Here is an 18354-nt window from a genome sequence, read left to right on the forward strand (position 1 = left end):
TGTGTTAAAGTTAATTAGACATTTAAAGTAAACAGAGTACTCCCTGTTTGCATGGGACAGCAAATAAGTATTTCCTAGAGAAACCTGAAACTCCGGTAGTTTCACTCCGAAAGAAGCCAGTCTTGTGTATACAAATGTAAGTACGGGATTAGAGATCAGCCACTAAACTTGCAGAAGCCTTATCTGCTAAGGCAGGAGTATCTCAAGTAAAATTTTGACTTATTTTCAAGGATTTCAAGATCCTGGTGATACTTGCTTATGAAAGCTGTGGATTGATAGACTCTTCAGCACAAAATGAAGGGCTACTGTTTGGGTTTGCAGTCCTTGGGGGTTTTGTTTTTAAAATGTATAATATATTGTGCTTGTAGTGAGTCTAAATAAGGTAAAACATAAGCTTGAGAAATTAATCAAAATACGAGCTTCTCAGGGATAACACTGGGAATTAAAATCTAATTTTTGAACAGTTGGTTCTTACTAGTGAACACTTCCTGGTTCTCATGTAGTCTTTGTATAGAATATACTCAGTTGTACGTTCCCCTTGTGATACCACACCCCCCAGCGAGGTGTAGAGGCCTGGAAGCACAGCGGGACACGGCTCTTCAGGTACAAGTCTGGGGCAGGCTTCTGCACGGGTACCTGTGCACGGCCTGTTTGAATAGCTTGCAAAACAATGCTGTTAGACAAACCTTGCCACGTACCGGCTAAGGCTTGTAATTCAACTAAATCCGCACCTCCCTTGGTCATATTGATCCAGGGTGGAGTTTGCTTTACCCCTGGATTTAGATAGGAAATGTTCTACAGTGGTTTTGCTGCCCTTCCCTTCGCCCGGAGCGCTGAGGAGTTCGGGGACAGGCCCTCCTCTGGAGCATTACGCGTTTCCAGGTAGCCGAGCTAATGGGCACTATCGAGTGTCTGTCAATTTTTAGTTATGTCTTTTTAAAAACACCGAACACGTTTCTGATCGTGGGCTGTCAGCAGCACACTGCAGCATTCCTCCATTTCTGTACAGAGCATTTCGGGACGGAAGGGCTGGCCGGAGTCGCTGAAGAGCCGGGTTTGGGACCTCTCAGGCGGCCACCAGTGGCGCCTGAGGGACGCCTAGGACAAGCTCCGGTCACTGCCGTGCCCTGTGCTCTCCGGCTCCGCGACACTGCCTAACGCGCCCTGCCCCGCTCCCGGGCTCAGCATTCCGGTCTTGGCCCCCTGAGGGGCGGGGCGGGGCGGGGCGGGGCGGGCCCCAGCGGGCCCCGGCGGAGGCGGTACCGTCCCGCCCCCTTGGCGTGACTCAGGTTTGTCCCGCATGAGCCGCCGTAGCGCAGAAATGGCGTCGGCGGGCTCGAGTGATAGCGATGGAGACGAGCTGGTGAGTTACGGGACTGCGCTGCAGCCGCTGGCGGAAGGTGAGAGAGCTCACGGAGCAAGACTGCTGCTCTCGTGGGCTCCGTCGCGCGTTGCGGTGGGCGCTGGGGAGCACCGCGGGCCGGGAGGCGGCCAGGCTTGTGGGGCTTGTGCTGGGGAGGTGTCCGGAGGGCCCGCGCACCGGTTCGGCGCAGGGCTGCTGCCTTTTCTGCGGCCTTCGCTTTGGGAACGCTAAGGGTCGCCGGGTGGAGCGGTGTGGGAGCGGAAGGCAGGCTGCCCGCCGCGAGGATGTGGGACGTGATGCTCAGCGCTACGCCGGCTTTCCGGGGTGTGGGAGAGGGACTGGGGTACCAGGTCTTGCTGTTATCGGAGCGGGGGCCGGTCTGTCTCAACTGTCCTTGCGCCAAGCCTCGGAAAATAAAAAATACGTACGTGAAAAAAAAAACGGCCTTCAGGTGTAACAGCTGAGCTCTGTGCAGTTACACACGTTAGTATAGTTGTGTTCTCAGCAAGGCAAGAGAAGACGCAGGGGAGGTCTTGTAACAGTCTTCTAGTACCTAAAGGGGCCGACAGGAAATCCGGAGAGGGACTTTTAATAAGAACATGTAGTGACAGGACAAAGGGGAACGGCTTTAAACTTGGAAAAGGGTGGATTTAGATGAGATATTATGAAGAAATTCTTCACTATGAGGGTGCTGAGGTGCTTGCACGGGGTGCCCAGAGAAGCTGTGGCTGCCCCATCCCTGGCAGTGTTCAGGGCCAGATTGGATAGGGCTTGGAACAACCTGCTCTAGTGGAAGGTGTCCCTGCCCATGGCAGGGCTCTGAAATTGGATGAGCCTTGGGGTCCCTTCCAACCCAGACCAGCAGGTGATTCTATGAATTTCCTACTTGGATTCATGAGATGGGCTTGGCATTGTCCAAGGAGTTTTTACAGCTGTGACTCCTGAGTCCAAGCTACTTAATTAATATAAATATTGTTAGAAAGTGGCAAATTCTCATGTCAAAGTTGATACTGTAATTTCTCAAAACCATTACCTGAGTGATGAAATCCTGTCAGGGGTCTTGTATACTTAACAACTAAAAGTGTCCTTTCACAGGAAAAAAAAAAAAGTTCTTGGAACTCGTTAGAATTCAGGATTTCTACTTGAACACTTCATGCCTTTATGTCAGCAGCAAACGTCAACAATGCATACAAATAATATGGCTAGGAATAAATGTGAAGTGTGTGATGCTTTCCACCACAGGATGGCTACTGTTTGATCCAGTTTTTAATTGGAATTAAGAGATGGCATCTGGAGCAAGCGGGGAGTCCATTCTTTATGCAGGGTTGTGACTTACTTTCTGATTTAACTGTAGGTGAACGACTTAAAAAGCCAGTTCCTCTTCAAGAGCAGACTGTTAAAGATGCAAAGGGACGATATCAGCGTTTCCATGGAGCGTTTACTGGTGGCTTCTCTGCTGGCTACTTTAACACTGTTGGCACAAAGGAAGGTTGGATACTTTTCTGTCTTCTGAGGAGGGTTGATTTGTTGCCATAATTTGATGCCTTAATTAATTGTCATTAAGTGTTGGTTGGGTTGGTTTTTTTTGTTTGTTTTGTTTTTGTATTTTTTTTTCCTTTCCTGCTATTTGTTATACTGTAAATAGTTGAAATGATACTGTTGAAGTTAATTCCCCTGAATTTTTGGACTGCAGTTTTATAGATGTTCCCCTGCTCTCAAACTTAAGGTGAAAAGTTGAAACGTTTGAATTGCTTTCAAATACTATATTGCAGTCTCTTACTTGGATACTTACTCTCTTTAAAGGATGGGCTCCCTCGACTTTTGTATCGTCACGGCAGAAAAGAGCAGACAGAACTGTTCTTGGACCAGAAGATTTCATGGATGAAGAGGTAAATTTAGAAAGTAGTAGAAATCTTTTGGAATGAGTTGCCATGACAGCAGATTTTTCAGGCAAGGAAATCTTAAATCGAAAAAATGGAAGTGACTTTAAAATTACTTCTTGTGTACAGTGTTATCCTGCTGGGTCCTATAGGGTGTTTCATAGGTCCATGTAGGAAGCTCCTGTAATCTCCATTTTAAAACCCAACCAACCAGAAAACCAAAATCTCCTGAACTAAACAGATGACCAAAAGCACCCAAAAAACCAAAACCAGAACTCAAGCCTTTCACTTTATTGGAAAATACAACTACTTTTGAAGGTGTTTAAAAACAAGACCAGTCAATTTATTGAAAAAGCAACTGTATAAATGGCTTAAAAAAATTAGCTGATGTGGGGGTCATATCCCCTTTTCTTTCCTTTGCCATTACAGTGAATAACTTTTTGAGGGAAACATCGTTTTAATCTTCTTTTTTTTTTTTTCTTTTTTTCCTCATTTTGTCTATATTCCCCAGGATTTTAGTGAATTTGGGATAGCTCCGAAAAATATTACAACCACAGATGATTTTGCATCCAAAGCTAAAGACATGATAAAAGAGAAAGCAAGACAGATTGCAGGAGTAGTTGCTACCATTCCAGGAATCACTGCATTTGATGATTTAATAGGCCCATCAAAGTAAGTAAATTTATGTGAGAGTTAACCAGATGATTTCACTTAGAAGTGTTGTATTGGCTAGAAAAGTAATGTTTGATCACAGTAATTCATGAAAGAGACTTGGAGATCTGCAGTGTTGCACTTTCCAGGTGGCCTCAACCTCGATTTTTGTTTTGTATGTGCAGACTCTTAGCAGGTAGACATTTCCAAACTGGGATGTCTTGTAAATGAAGATGTTGATACATTCAGTTTGGATGTTAAAGTGGGGTGTATAATTTTGAATGGTAGATATGTATTGTCTTAAAAATATTAAAGATGTGGTTTCAGGCAATTCCTTTTGTTTTCTTCTTAGAATAACAGTTGGGGTTGAACTATTACGAAAAATGGGCTGGAAAGAAGGACAAGGAGTTGGACCGCGTGTCAAAAGAAAGCCATGCAGGCAGAAACCTGGTAAGTTCAGTGAAGTTCCTGAACTTCTAATAGAAAATTAGCATAGACTGATGAGAAAGATAATTTTAAAACCTTCTCTTTGGTCTGTTTCTTTAATCTTGGAGAAATTTCACAAAGAGTTGTAATTTAGCATTAGTTGTAATTATGCTATTATGTGTCTTACAGACCCTGCAGTGAAAGTATATGGTTGTGCATTACCACCTGGACTCTCCGCGGGTTCTGAGGTATTGAACAAGCAGAAATTCTTTGTTTGCTTACGTGAGAATATGTGCTAAGGCATTTAACTCCCCCCTCCTTCTTTGATGTCTTTGGTATTTTAACATGCAGTTCCAAGCTTTTTAAAAAGTATTCATAAATATTTATCCTTACAGTGAAGAAAGGTTTTTTAAGTAAATACATCTGTTCTTTTGCTACCTAGGCAGGTGTAATTCATACATACTTTCTTACATAATTCAGGAAATTCAAACTTGCCTAGTCTTATGTTCACTAAATGTTGTAAAAACTCAGCATAAAAAAACTTTTAAGTTATATTTGCTGTTAATACTTCTATTTTCTACAAGGATGAAGAGGATGAATACCAGCCAGAGAATGTGACATTTGCACCAAAAGATATAATGCCTGTAGATTTGATTCCAAAAGAGAATGTCCATGGACTTGGCTATAAGGGATTGGACCCCTCACAAGCTTTGTTTGGTGCCTCTGGAGGAGGACACCTGAATCTCTTCACAGGTGATTCTGACGATACAAGGAATTTAATTGGTGATCTGAGGCACAGTAAAGGAAGAAAACTAGGTATTACGGGCCAGGTGAGGACATTTTTAAAAGCATTTTATTGTTAGCACAATGAAATCTAAGTAAGTGTTGAGTTTTCTCCTCTGGAAGGCACCTAGTCATTATAAAGTTGTAATAAAATATTAAATGTGGTTTGAGAAGAGGATTTGTTAATTTTTTTACTTAAGGTGAAGATGTGGGAAATCTGTAGAACTCTTACATGCCTCCACTTACTGATACTGTTAAAAGGAACTATGAAATACCTCAGTGGTAAAGGTGGAAAAATTTTTTGTCTGTCTTTGATTAGAGAAAATTAACATTCAGTGCTTCTTTAATTTATATTTTTGTTCAGTTTTACTTCCACTAATGTTGAGTCTGTCAGTATCCTGGGTTCAGCAGTAGCAGTCATTTTTCTCTCAGTAGCTGGTGCCGTGCTGTGGTTTTAGACTTTAGTCTGGGAACAGTGCTGATAACACACCAGTGTTCTTGCTCAGTAATGCTTACTCCTATCAAGGATTTTTTCAGTCTCATTTTCTGCCAGGGAGGAAGGGAAGCTGGGAGGAAGCAGAGACAGGACACCTGACCCGAACTAGCCAAAGGGGTATTCCATACCACAGCACATCATGCCCAGTATAGAAACTGGGGGGAGTTACCCATAAGGGCCAGATTGCTGCTTGGGTCAGGCTGGGTATCAGTCAGTGGGTGGTGAGCGGTTGTATTCTCTTCCCTTGTTATTTCCCTTACCGTTATTAAAATTGGTGGTAGCAGTAGTGGTTTGTGTTATACCTTAGTTACTGTGCTGTTACTTCAACCCATGGGAGTTACGTTCTTCCGATTCTCCTGCCCATCCCTCCACGAGCAGGGGGAGGAAGAACAGGTGGAGTGAGCGAGTGGCTACTTGGTTTGGAATTGCGGGCTGGGTTTAAACCACAACTGTCAGCTAGAGAGGTTTTGCTTCCTTCCATGGTATTTGTAGTTCTTAAGTAGAATCATTGTCAGTTTATATTTCTGGGAATTATACTTGTTTAATTTTCATGCCAGCTTAGTTTTTTATCTTTGAGAACTTAACGTGCTCTTAGTCAGACTGCAGATGTTACCCTGTGGAATTAAGCTATTGTTCTCATCCCGTACAGGCCAAACTCACTGTCCCTCCCTGCCAAGAGAGTGGAATATATTTGCTTTTGTGTTTGGTTGGGTTGGCTCTTTCTTTCACTAGTTGGTAGCACTTTTCTTTTTGTGAAGCTGTACATTTTTCCCAGGATACATATACGTATACTGGACATCTTGTGTAATACAGATGAATATATATATGTAGATGTGTTCTGACATGACTTAAAAATACTAATTTTACACCTCTGAATTCTCGTGTTTATTTGAATATGTATTTTAGGCTTTTGGTGTAGGAGCTTTAGAGGAGGAAGATGATGATATTTATGCAACTGAAACACTATTAAAATATGATACAGTTCTGAAAGATGAGGAACCTGGAGATGGCTTTTATGGCTGGACAGCACCTAAACAGTATAAAGCAAACAAAAGTAAGAACTGGTTCTGTCTGAAGAGCTGTAATGTAACTTGTATTGGGGGTGGAGGAGGGAAGAAGGCAGAAATGTAGTCTCTGTTTGCCAAGTATTTGAATTTTCAGGGGACTGGTATCTTCTAGTTCTGATTTCTGGAACATTATCTATTCTTCCTTCCTTATTGAAGTGTCCAAATCTGGAAATAATTTCCAAAGTCCTACACTAATCCCAGTGTATATTAAACTCCCAAATCCTGTTTTTTAAAGGACAACATGCATTGCTTTGTGAGATGCAGTATTTAGTTCCACTGAACAACTGTTTGTGAATCATGGCTACAAAATAACACCAATACTTGCAAAGAAAAATTTTTTTTTCTAGATACACTTGTGTATTTTCAAATTAATTTGTAAATTTGGTCTTTATATCACTTTAGAGCAGTTTCTAAGTGCATGAAATACTGTAGTTAATGTTAGTTGTACACTATTAATGGCGCTCATGATCTTGGCTAGGCACAGCAGTGATACTTTTGCCTTACTATGAACCATGTTCATCCTACAGCAATCTCTCTGGTAGCAGTTTTTTAGCCATACAGTAGTATCAAGATTCAGACCCCTTAATTTTAAATGAAAGACAACTACAGTTACACTCAATAAAATATATTGAAAAATGGAAAATAATCAGAAAAATGCTTTTTGCCAAACATATATGATTTAAAATCTGACCGATTCTCTGGTTGTTTTATAGGGTCAGAAAGAGAAGTTAAATACACAGGCATAATCTTGGATGGTTTTTTGCTGGCATCAAAATCATCAACTCCAAGCAAGGTAAGCAGATACTGATATTTAAGTATTAAGAATAACATCAGCAAATTGACATGTGAGCTGTATGGATATGGACTTTAAGGATGCTCACGAGCTTTTACGTTCTTAGTTCTCATCAGCAATAAAGTTTGTGGAAGGAGCAAAATTATAGTGTTGAAAGCTATAATTGAATAATGGAAACCTAAAACTTGTCAGACTAGTGGGTGAATTTAGTTTTTGCCTATATACTGGCTTTGAACAAGTGCCTTTCACACTGTTGTTTGGCATAAAGTTAAGAGGAATGGTTTGACTTCACTTTGAAATAAAAAGTAGTACATATTTTATTTCTGGATCTTTTAGATGCAACATTCAGTTTTCCATAAAAATCAGGTCCCATACTTCTGTTGGTGACAAGTGAATTTGTTAACTCTGTTTCAGATTTGCCTCATTTATACCACATATATTTGCATAAATGAGAATACAAACAGAATTGTGGTCCTTTTTCTAATGAAGAAAAAGGATATTGGTATATAAAATTGCATTGTTTGGGAAGCATAGGGATAACCTCTGGAGTAACAGCTTGAATTAAGGAAAGTGGGGGAAAAGGGCTGTGAAAGACATTAAAATACAATAAGCACAGAAGTATTCAATAGTGCAATTAACTGATTAAAACGTGACTTTTGTTAAGAAAAGTAATTATTAAGCAATACCTAGAGCTTTTATCAAATAAAAGCAATGCATGTTAAAACTTGTTAATTTTGCTACAGCTTGATGTACATTTTTCCTAGTTTTCGTAGTATGTGTTAACAATGTAAGATTGTTCCCAAAGTCTGTATTACGATGCTACTTACTGGCTGGGTCTGAAAGAATCAGTAGCTTGTTATACCTGTTTCTACTGCTGAGGTGTAAACATGAATTTTTAGAGTGAGGTGACTTTTACTGAAACACATTTGTAAGTGTTACATACAAAGCTGTATCTCTTTGTTATTGTATTTTTTTTTTTTGTCGTCTCCCTGCCAAGATGTATCCACCACCTGCCCTGCCACGAAATTACAGACCAGTCCATTACTTTCGACCTGTGGTAGCAGATGGGAATGAAAACTGCCATTTACAGAAGGCACTAGAGGAATCAACTGGAAAACTTGAGAAGGATACGAGACAGCAAAGCAGGCATGCTCTGAATGCTTCCCAAAGGAGGGAACAACTAGGAGAGCCTTGTCTAAAAGGTACTGATAATATGTGGCATCTTTGTTTGGGTATCAGGTCCCCTATTTGTCTATATAACAGCAAAAATTTGGTCTAGTCTGAACAGTATTTGCTAATGTAAACATACTAAATCTAGTTGGCTTAGTTAGAATACCTCATCATTGTTCAGTTTCATCTCAACCGCTTGTTGACATATCTGCCTATATTTTTATTTACTTCAGTCTTTTAAAGAGTAAAAAAGTGTGTGGGATTGTGTTTTGCTGTGTTATTTTTATTTTTCTTTTGTGGCCTTATTATGGATTTAGAATACAAAAGGCTGTGAGGTTTGGGGTTTTCTTTCCCTGGAAAATGAGGTTTCACTGAAATACATTCAAATTCACTAGAAAAGTAATTTCTAAATGTGGTTTGCATTTGTATCCCCAGTACTAAAGTTTACAAATATGTAAATATGTGGAAAATAGCATAAGACATGCATGAGTGGCCTTTTTTTTTTTGTCATCTCTGCTATTACACTATTAATTGCTGCTTAAGAGCATTTTCTCTGAATGTTTGTTCATAGTTGTAGGCTTTTTTCCTCTACTGAAGTGGCAGAAATAGCTATAGTAATTTTTTATTTCTTACTGCTTTTCTTTTTTTGGTTTTAGGTCCAGCTCCTTCTGTTTTGGAATATCTGTCTGAGAAAGATAGAGAAAGACTCAAAAAAGTGAAACAAGCATCTGAACAAAAAATGAAAGCAAAAATAATTCCACAGGAGCCCCAAAATAGCAGCGGCCAGCCAACCTCCCTAGATGGTGCTTCTCACAAATGGCTAAAGTTGTTGGGGCCGCAGTTAGCAGATGCTGGTTCTAGTGACTTCAAACCATTTGCAAAAAATCCAGAAAAGCAAAAAAGATACGAAATTTTTGTGAAAAGTCTTAAACAAGGAGAAAAAGGTAACTGAAGAGATTAATTCCAACACTTTATTTTGTCTCTGAAAAAAATTCTTGAATTATTTTTTCCTTTTCTATCATTCCCTTTTTTGTCCTGATGTGTTTTATGTTCACTCTGAGTTCTCTTCCACAGCATTTCTCCCTCTATTTCTTTTACGGCCAATATTAAAAGAAACTTTTACTGATACTTAATTGTGTTGACTTCAGGAAAACTGCTCAGTAATTAAGTGTCAGCAAGACTTGATTTTAGGCATGATATTTCACATTTTGATTCTGTAGCAGAGGTGAAGTTCTACTTAATTGCCTGGGTTTTCCTTCTTCCATTTGCCAAAGTAGGCTTTAGCTTTGGTCGGTACCATGAACTATGTATGGAATAAGCATTTTCATTAAGTTTGTTTCACTTTGAGGAGTAAAAGTGACAGATCCTATAAAGGCAGAAAGGTCATAGTAGAATGAAAGGAAAAATCAAAAGAAAACCCATACCATATATTTTCAGAGGAGATAAGAGGTCTGAAGTTGAATGAAGCAGTTCATACTTGTCAAAGGTTGTATTCAGTGTCTTTTGGATACTCAAACTTCTGTTCTGTCAGAAAAGTCTGTGGCTGTCAAATCGGAGCATGCATGCTCCCAAAAACCTCAACCCCTTAATCTGCTGTCCTTGTCCTGCTTCAGTCTCCTTCCATTTTGTTTAGGTTTTTGCTATTAAAGGATACTGTGGTGGATCTTACATTAAACCAGGTACTTTTGATGCCTTGTGGTGAGTTCCCTGGTACTGTGATTTTTATGTAAGGCATAAAAAGCCAAAATCTGACCTAGGGAGAGCAGCAGCAGCAGGTGAATGTAATTGTCTTAAAATGAAAAAGTGAGGGTTGGCTTGTTTTTAAAATTTTAAGGTACAAAGAGGCTATTGGACAAGAAGAAAAAGGGCACCAGCAAAGATTTGCAGAGGAAAGGGTATAGTGTTAGAAAACCTGGTTTTGTTATTGTAGGATTTTTTTAAAATAATCCTTTTCACTGTATGATAAAAGACTTCCTGCTCAGTAGCTGCTAATGGTTATTGCATTGGGATGGACTACTTGATCTTTGAACCCATAATTCCTCCATTCAGGACTGGGGTTTCCCCTGTGTAAAGTTGAATGTCGCTAAGGAGGTGCCTACAGGCATAATGATGAAAATGTGGAAATATTTAAGCTGAGTGATTAAGATTCTCATTCTAAGAGTGTCTTTGCTTGGCTAGTGTTACTTCCTATTCCTTCTGGTAGCAAATGTGAATCTATTGCTTTAAATAGGATCTGTATTGTTGACAAAATTTGTGTCCAAATTCTGTGTTTATCAGTGGGCACTCTATATACCAGAAAGCTCCTTGAAGTTACCAAAGGCTGGCCAGGTTTCCTCGCTAGTTAACTTTTTTGTTCTGTGTCTTAGTTATTTGATACAGATTTGGATTATACTTCTTGTTTTAAATGCCTATTAAATACATTAGATATTTAAAACATTCCTTTAGGGGGCAGTGAGTAAGGAGTCAGCATTACGAGTAAAATTATTTGAAGTATGTACCTTTCATTTGGCAAATGCTGTCATTCTTGCAGTCGTGAAAAATTACTCACCAAGGATAGCACAGTTGAGATGAATACTATTCTTAAACTAAATACTCATTCAGTACTTGTGAAAATGGTTGTTTATTATATTGATTTTTTTGTTTAAAAACTGTCAGACCTAACCAAGCTGTAATCTCTGCTAAACATTTCCCTCCTCATCTTACAGTAGATACATTGAAGCAATATTTAGACCCAAATACGACAGAATGGGAGCGAGAAAGAGAACAAGAGGAGTTCTTCCGTGCAGCAATGTTCTACAAGTCTTCCAATTCAGCGCTGTCTTCCAGGTTTACCCGAGCCAAATATGAAGATGATGTTGACAAAGTCGAAGTTCCTCGGGACCAAGAGGTATGTGTTGTTCATTGTTTTAGTACGTTCAAGTTACAGTTGCTGCCTTATCTCTGACTTCCAAAATTCTTTCTCTTTACAACTCTTTTGCAGATGCAGTGTCAATGTTCTGTTGCCTTACGTTGAGCAAACTTTTGATAACACTCATTGCATACTAAGCAGGAATTTGTTAAACTACACTTACATATTTTATGTTTCCATCCTGTTCTTAAGTCTCAGTTATGGTCAGTTCGGTAAGTTTTTACTTATTTAGCAGCTAGAAATGTTTGACTTTTTCAGAAAGATATTGATGATAAGGAAACTGCTGTGAAGATGAAGATGTTTGGCAAACTCACAAGAGACAAGTTTGAATGGCACCCTGAAAAGCTGTTGTGTAGAAGATTTAATGTTCCTGATCCATATCCTGAGTAAGATCATTGATACTGATATTTTTAACGCTTTATGAAAATTCTGAGTTTTTCATTTGCTCGAGGAAGATTTGGCTTGATGTTATCTTATGTCATAATAGATGTAATATAGAACTGCCTAATGTTTCTATTTGCCTCATAAAATATGGTGACCTCTGACAAAATAGTATGTTTTAAGGATTACTGTAGCTGTTTCAGCTTGTTGTAGATAATTTGAGGCCTTTTCTGTGTTGGGAGCAATCGTCAATAACCATTTTTATGTCCCTCCAGGTCTTCCATTGTTGGGCTACCAAAAGTGAAACGAGACAAGTATTCTGTTTTTAATTTCTTAACTGTGCCTGAGCCCACCACATCTGTAACTCAAGCAACAAATGAAAAAATCCAACAGAGTAATAGTCTCAACAGTAAGTTTTCTGTTACTTTATTAATTTATGAGATAATAGTATAGAAAAATCTTGTCTTTGTCATGGAAAAAATACCTGATTTATTTTCTTAATTAAAAAAAAAAAAAGTAAATTCAGTGACATAAAACATCAAGACAGTAGTATTATGCTAGTTTCTTCTACCTAGAAGATATTTATAGGTCGGGTATTCATTAGAAAGATTTAAAAAATGTCAAACTCTACTGAAGAAGCTGAGTAATTTAAAGTCAAGTAGGCCATCAAATGCAGGATAATTTGGCATGCAACTGATATGAATGTTTGGGATGTTTCTAGAACCAAAGAAACCTTCAAGATGGGATATGTCAGATAAAGAGAAGGAGAAAAAAGATTCTATCAGTGAATTCATTAGTCTTGCTAGATCAAAAGCTGATGCTCAGCAGCAGCAGCTGCCAGTGCCAGCAACAGAAGAAGGCGGAACTGGGCTGAGTGAAAGTCTTCCTGCTGAGGTGAGTTTACAGTGGTGTTTGAACTTAAAGGGGACTAGCTGTAAACATTCCCAACCCTGAAATAAGGTTGGGTAATACATGTATTGATTTAATACAGATCAGTTTGCAAAAGAGCTAACTCAGCTTAAGGAGATGTGAGACTGTACTGTGAAGAATTTTGAGGTTATAAGTGAGAGATGTGAAACATTCACAGCATACAAGGAAAGCAAGTATGACTATACCTGAAGTAGGGATTTAAAAGAAAAGAAAATATACCTTAATAGTCTGGGAGTTAAATTTGGTCCCTTTACATCCCTTTTGCTCTCAGGTGCAGAAGATACATAAATATATATATAAATTTTTTTTTCTTTTCCTGCTTTGAATAGAGAACTGTGGATACTTTGGCAAGAAAAGGGATGTTTTCCATTTGCTTTAAATTTAACTGTGTATAACTGAAGTTTGAATTAATGAATTAGAATTTATAATATCTGGGGATCTATTTTCAACCATCTGTGTAGCACAAATTGCACTACTCTTTACAGGACACTGTCTTAGCTTAGCAGTGTTTCAGAGTTCTACTGTTTCAGACTAGCAGTTCCTAAGATTGTGTATTTCACAGCTACTGTGATACTCTAGTGTTCTGTAAATACATGTCAGCATATTTGAAGTTACTGCCTAGCAGGGAGGGATCATTAGTTTCTTTGGTGTTTAAATGCAGTTTGTTAACGATGTTGTTTTGCAGGCAGCTAATGAAGATAAAGATCAGGAAGAAGACAGCAGACCATCCATAGACTTATTTAAGGCCATCTTTACAAGTTCCTCAGATGAAAAATCTTCTTCATCTGAAGAAGAGAGTGAGGAAGAAGAGCAACCATCTACTTCAGTAGTAGATTCAGAAATCACCAAGCAAGTTGATCCCCCAGGCAGTTCTTCATCTAATGTACAAGGTAGTACTCAACAGATGTTCATTTTTATAAATACATGAAAAAAGCTTCATTTATAAATAGTGCTGCTAGGACAATGCTAGGCTTTTGTGCAGATCATCTGGCACTGGTGTTGCTGTAGAAAACGTGAATAATACAGTGCTGAATAAGGTCTTGCATGTTCTAGGGTTATTTACATTGCCATATGTCTTGTGTAGATTTTGCAAGCTAACTGCTCTATGAAGTATGCTTGCTATACAGTGAGGAGGAACAAAACATCTAATGTTAGAGCATACATAACAGAAATACAGCGAAACTTTTCTACCTGTGATAAATTCAAGATAGATTGATCGATTGACTGTCTTGTGGTGGATATTTGACAAACTCGGAAACAAATAACTTGCACTTCTCTGATAATAAAAATTCAGTCTTTAAATACTGACATTCCAGTAAAATACAATGTTGAAATAATTTTACTAAGACATTGGAAGTTGCGTATTATTTATATTCTAGTTATAAAATTTTCCAGAATACTTAAACAGGAGGGGGAGAAAACCAATCTTTTACTCTACTTACTAGTATTTGAATTTAATAAGTAAGCTGTAAAAAGTTTCTGTATTTTCAGGGTGTCATTAAATTAACAAAATGTACGATAGCTTACAATGAAAATACTTTGTCCACTTACTGTCATACATCTTGTGGAGACTTTTATTCATTCTAAGTAATGGAAGGGTAGTACTGTGTTACTAAATGAAAGCAAACATATGCACTGTTATTAATTTAATTAGTAATTGTATAGTTTAAAAGGTCAATTTTGATTAAAAAAAAAAAAGTAAATCCAACAAACAACACAGAATGTTGATGGCTTTCAGAATGCCAGCTATCCAGCTGTCCAAAGCAGTCCGCAGGGAAACAGGATGCTGATCCATTTGCTTTCTTGGAAGTTTTTAGAAAGCCTTCTTTAACTTTCTTCAGCACTTCTTGGGAAAATAATCTTACTGTATATTCCCTTCAAATAATGACGTTTTTGTGTTTTTTGTAGAGAATGTGGTTGCTACAACTGATGCTGGTGTTCCTTTGTTGCCTACTTCAAAGCAGGAACTGGATGCATCTGAGGAATTTGGACCAAAGTTGCCTCCGGCTTTTTATTCTGGTAGGTTCTGCAGACTCCTAACGTTTAAATTCTGCACATCAAAATTGTATGCAAAATACACAGTATTCCTATTTAAAAACCATTTGCCAATAGGCATTTTACCTCTTAAATGAGATCAGCAAATGCTTTTGTTAACACACTGTGGTCCACTAGTAGGAACCTCTTTGCCTATGTACCAATTTTGCTGTAGCTCTATAGAGGCAATGATAAAAGAATGTAGTGAAAATACAAGACTAGCATTATGGTTTCTTTTAATAACAGATTGCAAGGTCATTTAATTACAATAGGGAGGTTGCAGTTAGGAGTTTTAGACATTTAAGTTCTGTTTGAAAGCTTAGTTGTGGGTTGGTTTGTTTGTTTTTTTTTTTTTTAACCTATCATATTAGTTTAAAAGTAAAATAGAATTTAATAATAAAATTACTTTGGTTTTGGTCATGGGATTTGTTTTGATTTTTTTTTTTTTTTTCCTTCATTGGCTTTGCTCTTTAGGCTGTACTTGGCAACAGGAACTAGAGGTGCCACCAAGTTTTCCTGGGCCTCGTAAAAGAGAAAAACAGAGGAAGAACAAACAGAAACAAAAGACTAAGCGAGAACACAAACACAAAAAGGAAAAGGTATTTAATTTAAATATAAACTGTCTATTGATTCTTTGATTTGCCAGTCAAATTTTTTTATTATTTATGCTGTTATCCAGGTTTACCCAGGCCAAATATGAAGATGATATTTTATAAAACAGATATACTGGGACTAGAACTTGTTTTTCAGGTGTCTTGAAACCTGAACTTCAGAACAGACAATTATCCAGCCTAGCGAGCTGCTTTTTCCATAGACACAGTGGGACTACAGATCCAATATTGTCAATTGTTTAATGTTACATGCTGAAGATACTGGGCATATTCTGGGAACTGCATATAATTCATGGCTTGTTTACAAATAATAGTAATGAATTTTCTATTTGGGGGGTGTGTGTGAGGGCTTGGGACAAAATGAGTGATTTTGGTGTATTGTATGTATGTATTTTTAGCTCAGTCTGAGTAGTGGAAAAGAGTCACTCTTGAGCGTTCTGTTTCAGCTAAGCTTGGAGTCTACACTGTAATCAACCTTTTGCTGTTGTTGCCTTTCAGAAAAACCCAAGTCGTTTCACAATGAAATGAGGGATTATTTTTCTTCTTTTTACAGAAAAAGAAACATAAGAAACAGAAAAACAAAGGAAAACACAAGGTTAAAGAATCAGAAGAAGAGAGCAGCTCAGACACTGCAGATAGCAGCGACAGTGATACAGATACCACAGGCTTGGCAGCTAAAGAACTTCTAAGAAGGTAAACAGAAAGTATACTGAAAGACTTTAAAATTTTGCAGTAAATAAGCAAAAGCATCATGCTAGTGAACTTATTTGCAGCAAATATGGATCAGCCAGTCTCTTGAGGATGATAAAATACTGCTCATTTTTTTTAATGAAGTGAAAAAGATTACAAATAATTAGGACAATCAATCTAGAGGGCGTTCCATTTTAGGGTAGAAGTTTCTTAAGGTAAATGGCACTAAATACACAACTCTGCTAGTTACTGGAGGTTAAACATATTTTGGGAAGGTATTTTGGATGGGAATCTCTTTGCTTGTAAACATTGGAAGCAACACTGTCTCGTTCATAACCTTTTGGGCCTGCTTTGATTTGTTGATAATTAGCAGTAGATCTGATTCAGATAGATACTTTGTGTGGCATTGATTAAGATAGCTCTGTGCTTGAGCAAGGACCAGTGAAGAAAGCAGAACAGTGCTTGAGTCCTGTATGTGTCTGCTAAATTTAGACTGCTCTTGCATTTTTATGAAGTAGAGACTTGAACATAGTGCCAACAGAAATGTGAAGATCATGAAAAGAATGATTCACATTTTATTTTGCTCACAAACTTGAAATAAACTACAAACTAAAGTAACTTGTCTTAAACTCAGATCATCGTCAACTTTAATTGCATCCAATGTGGAACATTCACTGTGCTGGCTTTTGTTTGGTGTTTGCTACTAGCCAAAGGAGAAGTCTCAAGGTACTTGTTGAAATACCACATGCAGCTGGCCTGATGGCAAAATGATTGGGGTCTAGTGAATGGACATGTGCCAGTGGAAGGGATAGACTTGAAATGACTCTGCCTTCCAGTCCTTTGGAACTGAGCTGCAGTTAAAAAAGAAACACCCAAGTAACCTAGCTACTTCTCCTTTGGTTTCTAAATACCTAAATATACGGTTTTATGCATTTTGCACAAAACAGACTTCTTCATACAAGCAGTTATTTTGGAAGTCTTTGCATTTGCATGTGTCTCTTCAATGAGAAAATGTTTTTATCTTGCTAAGTCAGATCTGTCAAACTAAGGATTAAGAAACTGTTCAAGTAATTAAATGGTTTTAATGTTGGATTTTACATATCAGCTTGACCTCTTTCTTTTTCTTTCTCCCTTTCAGATTAAAACAACTTGAGCATTGAAGAGGGTCCTTGCTTTCTTCAGTGCTGTGTGACTGGATCTCAAATTTTTGATCTCCTCCATGATGGTAGATCAGCTGTACACTTTGAAGCACAGTAGAACTGTATTCATACTGAATTTGTTTGAAAGCAGATATGTGTATGTTAATTTTGTGGTGCTTCACATGTGTAAAATATATGGATTATGGAGTGCTGAAAAGACCCCTTCGTGGGCAGCATAATCTGAAATCCTGCAGGTTTGATTTCAATTAACATGAAGCAGTGTATTCTAAAGAATATAAGTATTACAAATAGTTTACATAGGTCATTGCCTAGGACCTCTAAAATGGTGGGGATATGTTTCGGCCTGAGTTACGTTAGAAAGTTGATTACTAAAGCCATGTAAATTTTGCATTGGGTGCAAATTTTTTTAATGAGTCTAATGCAGAATTTTGCATTGCAGCTCTCATTTCATAACTCTCTAAGTGGCTGTACTTAAAGAGTTATTTTTACATCTTCAAAATATATACAGCATTTACCATAGCAGATCTAAACCAATAAACTGTCATTTTGACACAGATTAAGGCTAATGTACTAGCAGATTAGTGCTATAATCTGCTTTATTTTATGTAGTTACAATGAAAACAGTTTATACTGTTTGTTTCATGCAATATGCAATTGTCGTCTTGTAAAATTATTTTAATGTAAACTATGAAATAATACTGCATTGTATTTTTAATGCTGAGGTTGCAAAAATATACCCATAGAACTCTTCCAGGTGTGTGTGGAAACCAAAACAATATTCTTGCTTAAAACTGTGAACAAAAGCTGTAAGTGAAATTCACTGTTGTTGATGGCAGTTCTTTGGGGCATGATCCAATTTATTTCCAGTATCCACAGCTCTTGAGGAGGGCGAACAAACTGAGTTGTCTCATGTTGACACATGGACTGTGGGATTTGTGAATGTAAAAGCAGCAAGAAAACTTGAGTTATGGAAGGAGAAATAAAAAATTGGACCTTGAGCTTGTCTCCGTT

At 38.1% G+C, this 18354-nt stretch overlaps 1 protein-coding gene across 2 annotated transcripts; it reads left to right on the top strand.

Annotated features, from left to right (window-relative positions):
* Positions 1–1276: 1276 nt before the first annotated feature.
* GPATCH1 (G-patch domain containing 1) lies at positions 1277–18341 on the top strand. Of its 2 annotated transcripts, none has more exons than XM_062604926.1 (20): positions 1277–1400; positions 2718–2852; positions 3167–3252; positions 3755–3915; positions 4247–4344; positions 4510–4568; positions 4905–5150; positions 6506–6653; positions 7380–7459; positions 8457–8661; positions 9286–9573; positions 11335–11516; positions 11796–11923; positions 12194–12327; positions 12640–12812; positions 13534–13738; positions 14757–14867; positions 15357–15481; positions 16047–16186; positions 17322–18341. In XM_062604926.1, the coding sequence occupies exons 1-20, from the start codon at positions 1301–1303 to the stop codon at positions 17341–17343; spliced, it is 2826 nt and encodes a 941-aa protein (XP_062460910.1). In that variant the 5' UTR covers positions 1277–1300; the 3' UTR covers positions 17344–18341. The 2 variants fall into 2 exon arrangements, with proteins under 2 accessions (XP_062460910.1, XP_062460911.1); XM_062604927.1 differs by having other exon boundaries at positions 11338–11516.
* Positions 18342–18354: the final 13 nt, after the last annotated feature.

This window comes from Pezoporus occidentalis, unplaced genomic scaffold (assembly GCF_034315485.1).
Source record: "Pezoporus occidentalis ecotype Australia unplaced genomic scaffold, CSIRO_AGI_Poc_V1 ctg89, whole genome shotgun sequence".
NCBI lineage: Eukaryota > Metazoa > Chordata > Aves > Psittaciformes > Psittacidae > Pezoporus > Pezoporus occidentalis.

What these genes read in the sequence shown, in the direction of transcription:
- GPATCH1 (XM_062604926.1), top strand. Translation starts at nt 1,301, where the DNA reads ATGAGCCGCCGTAGCGCAGAAATGGCGTCGGCGGGCTCGAGTGATAGC. An exon ending in TCTTAAACAAGGAGAAAAAG is followed by an intron (nt 9,574 to 11,334) that starts GTAACTGAAGAG and finishes CTCATCTTACAG; the next exon opens with TAGATACATTGAAGCAATAT. An exon ending in TTCTTCATCTAATGTACAAG is followed by an intron (nt 13,739 to 14,756) that starts GTAGTACTCAAC and finishes TGTTTTTTGTAG; the next exon opens with AGAATGTGGTTGCTACAACT.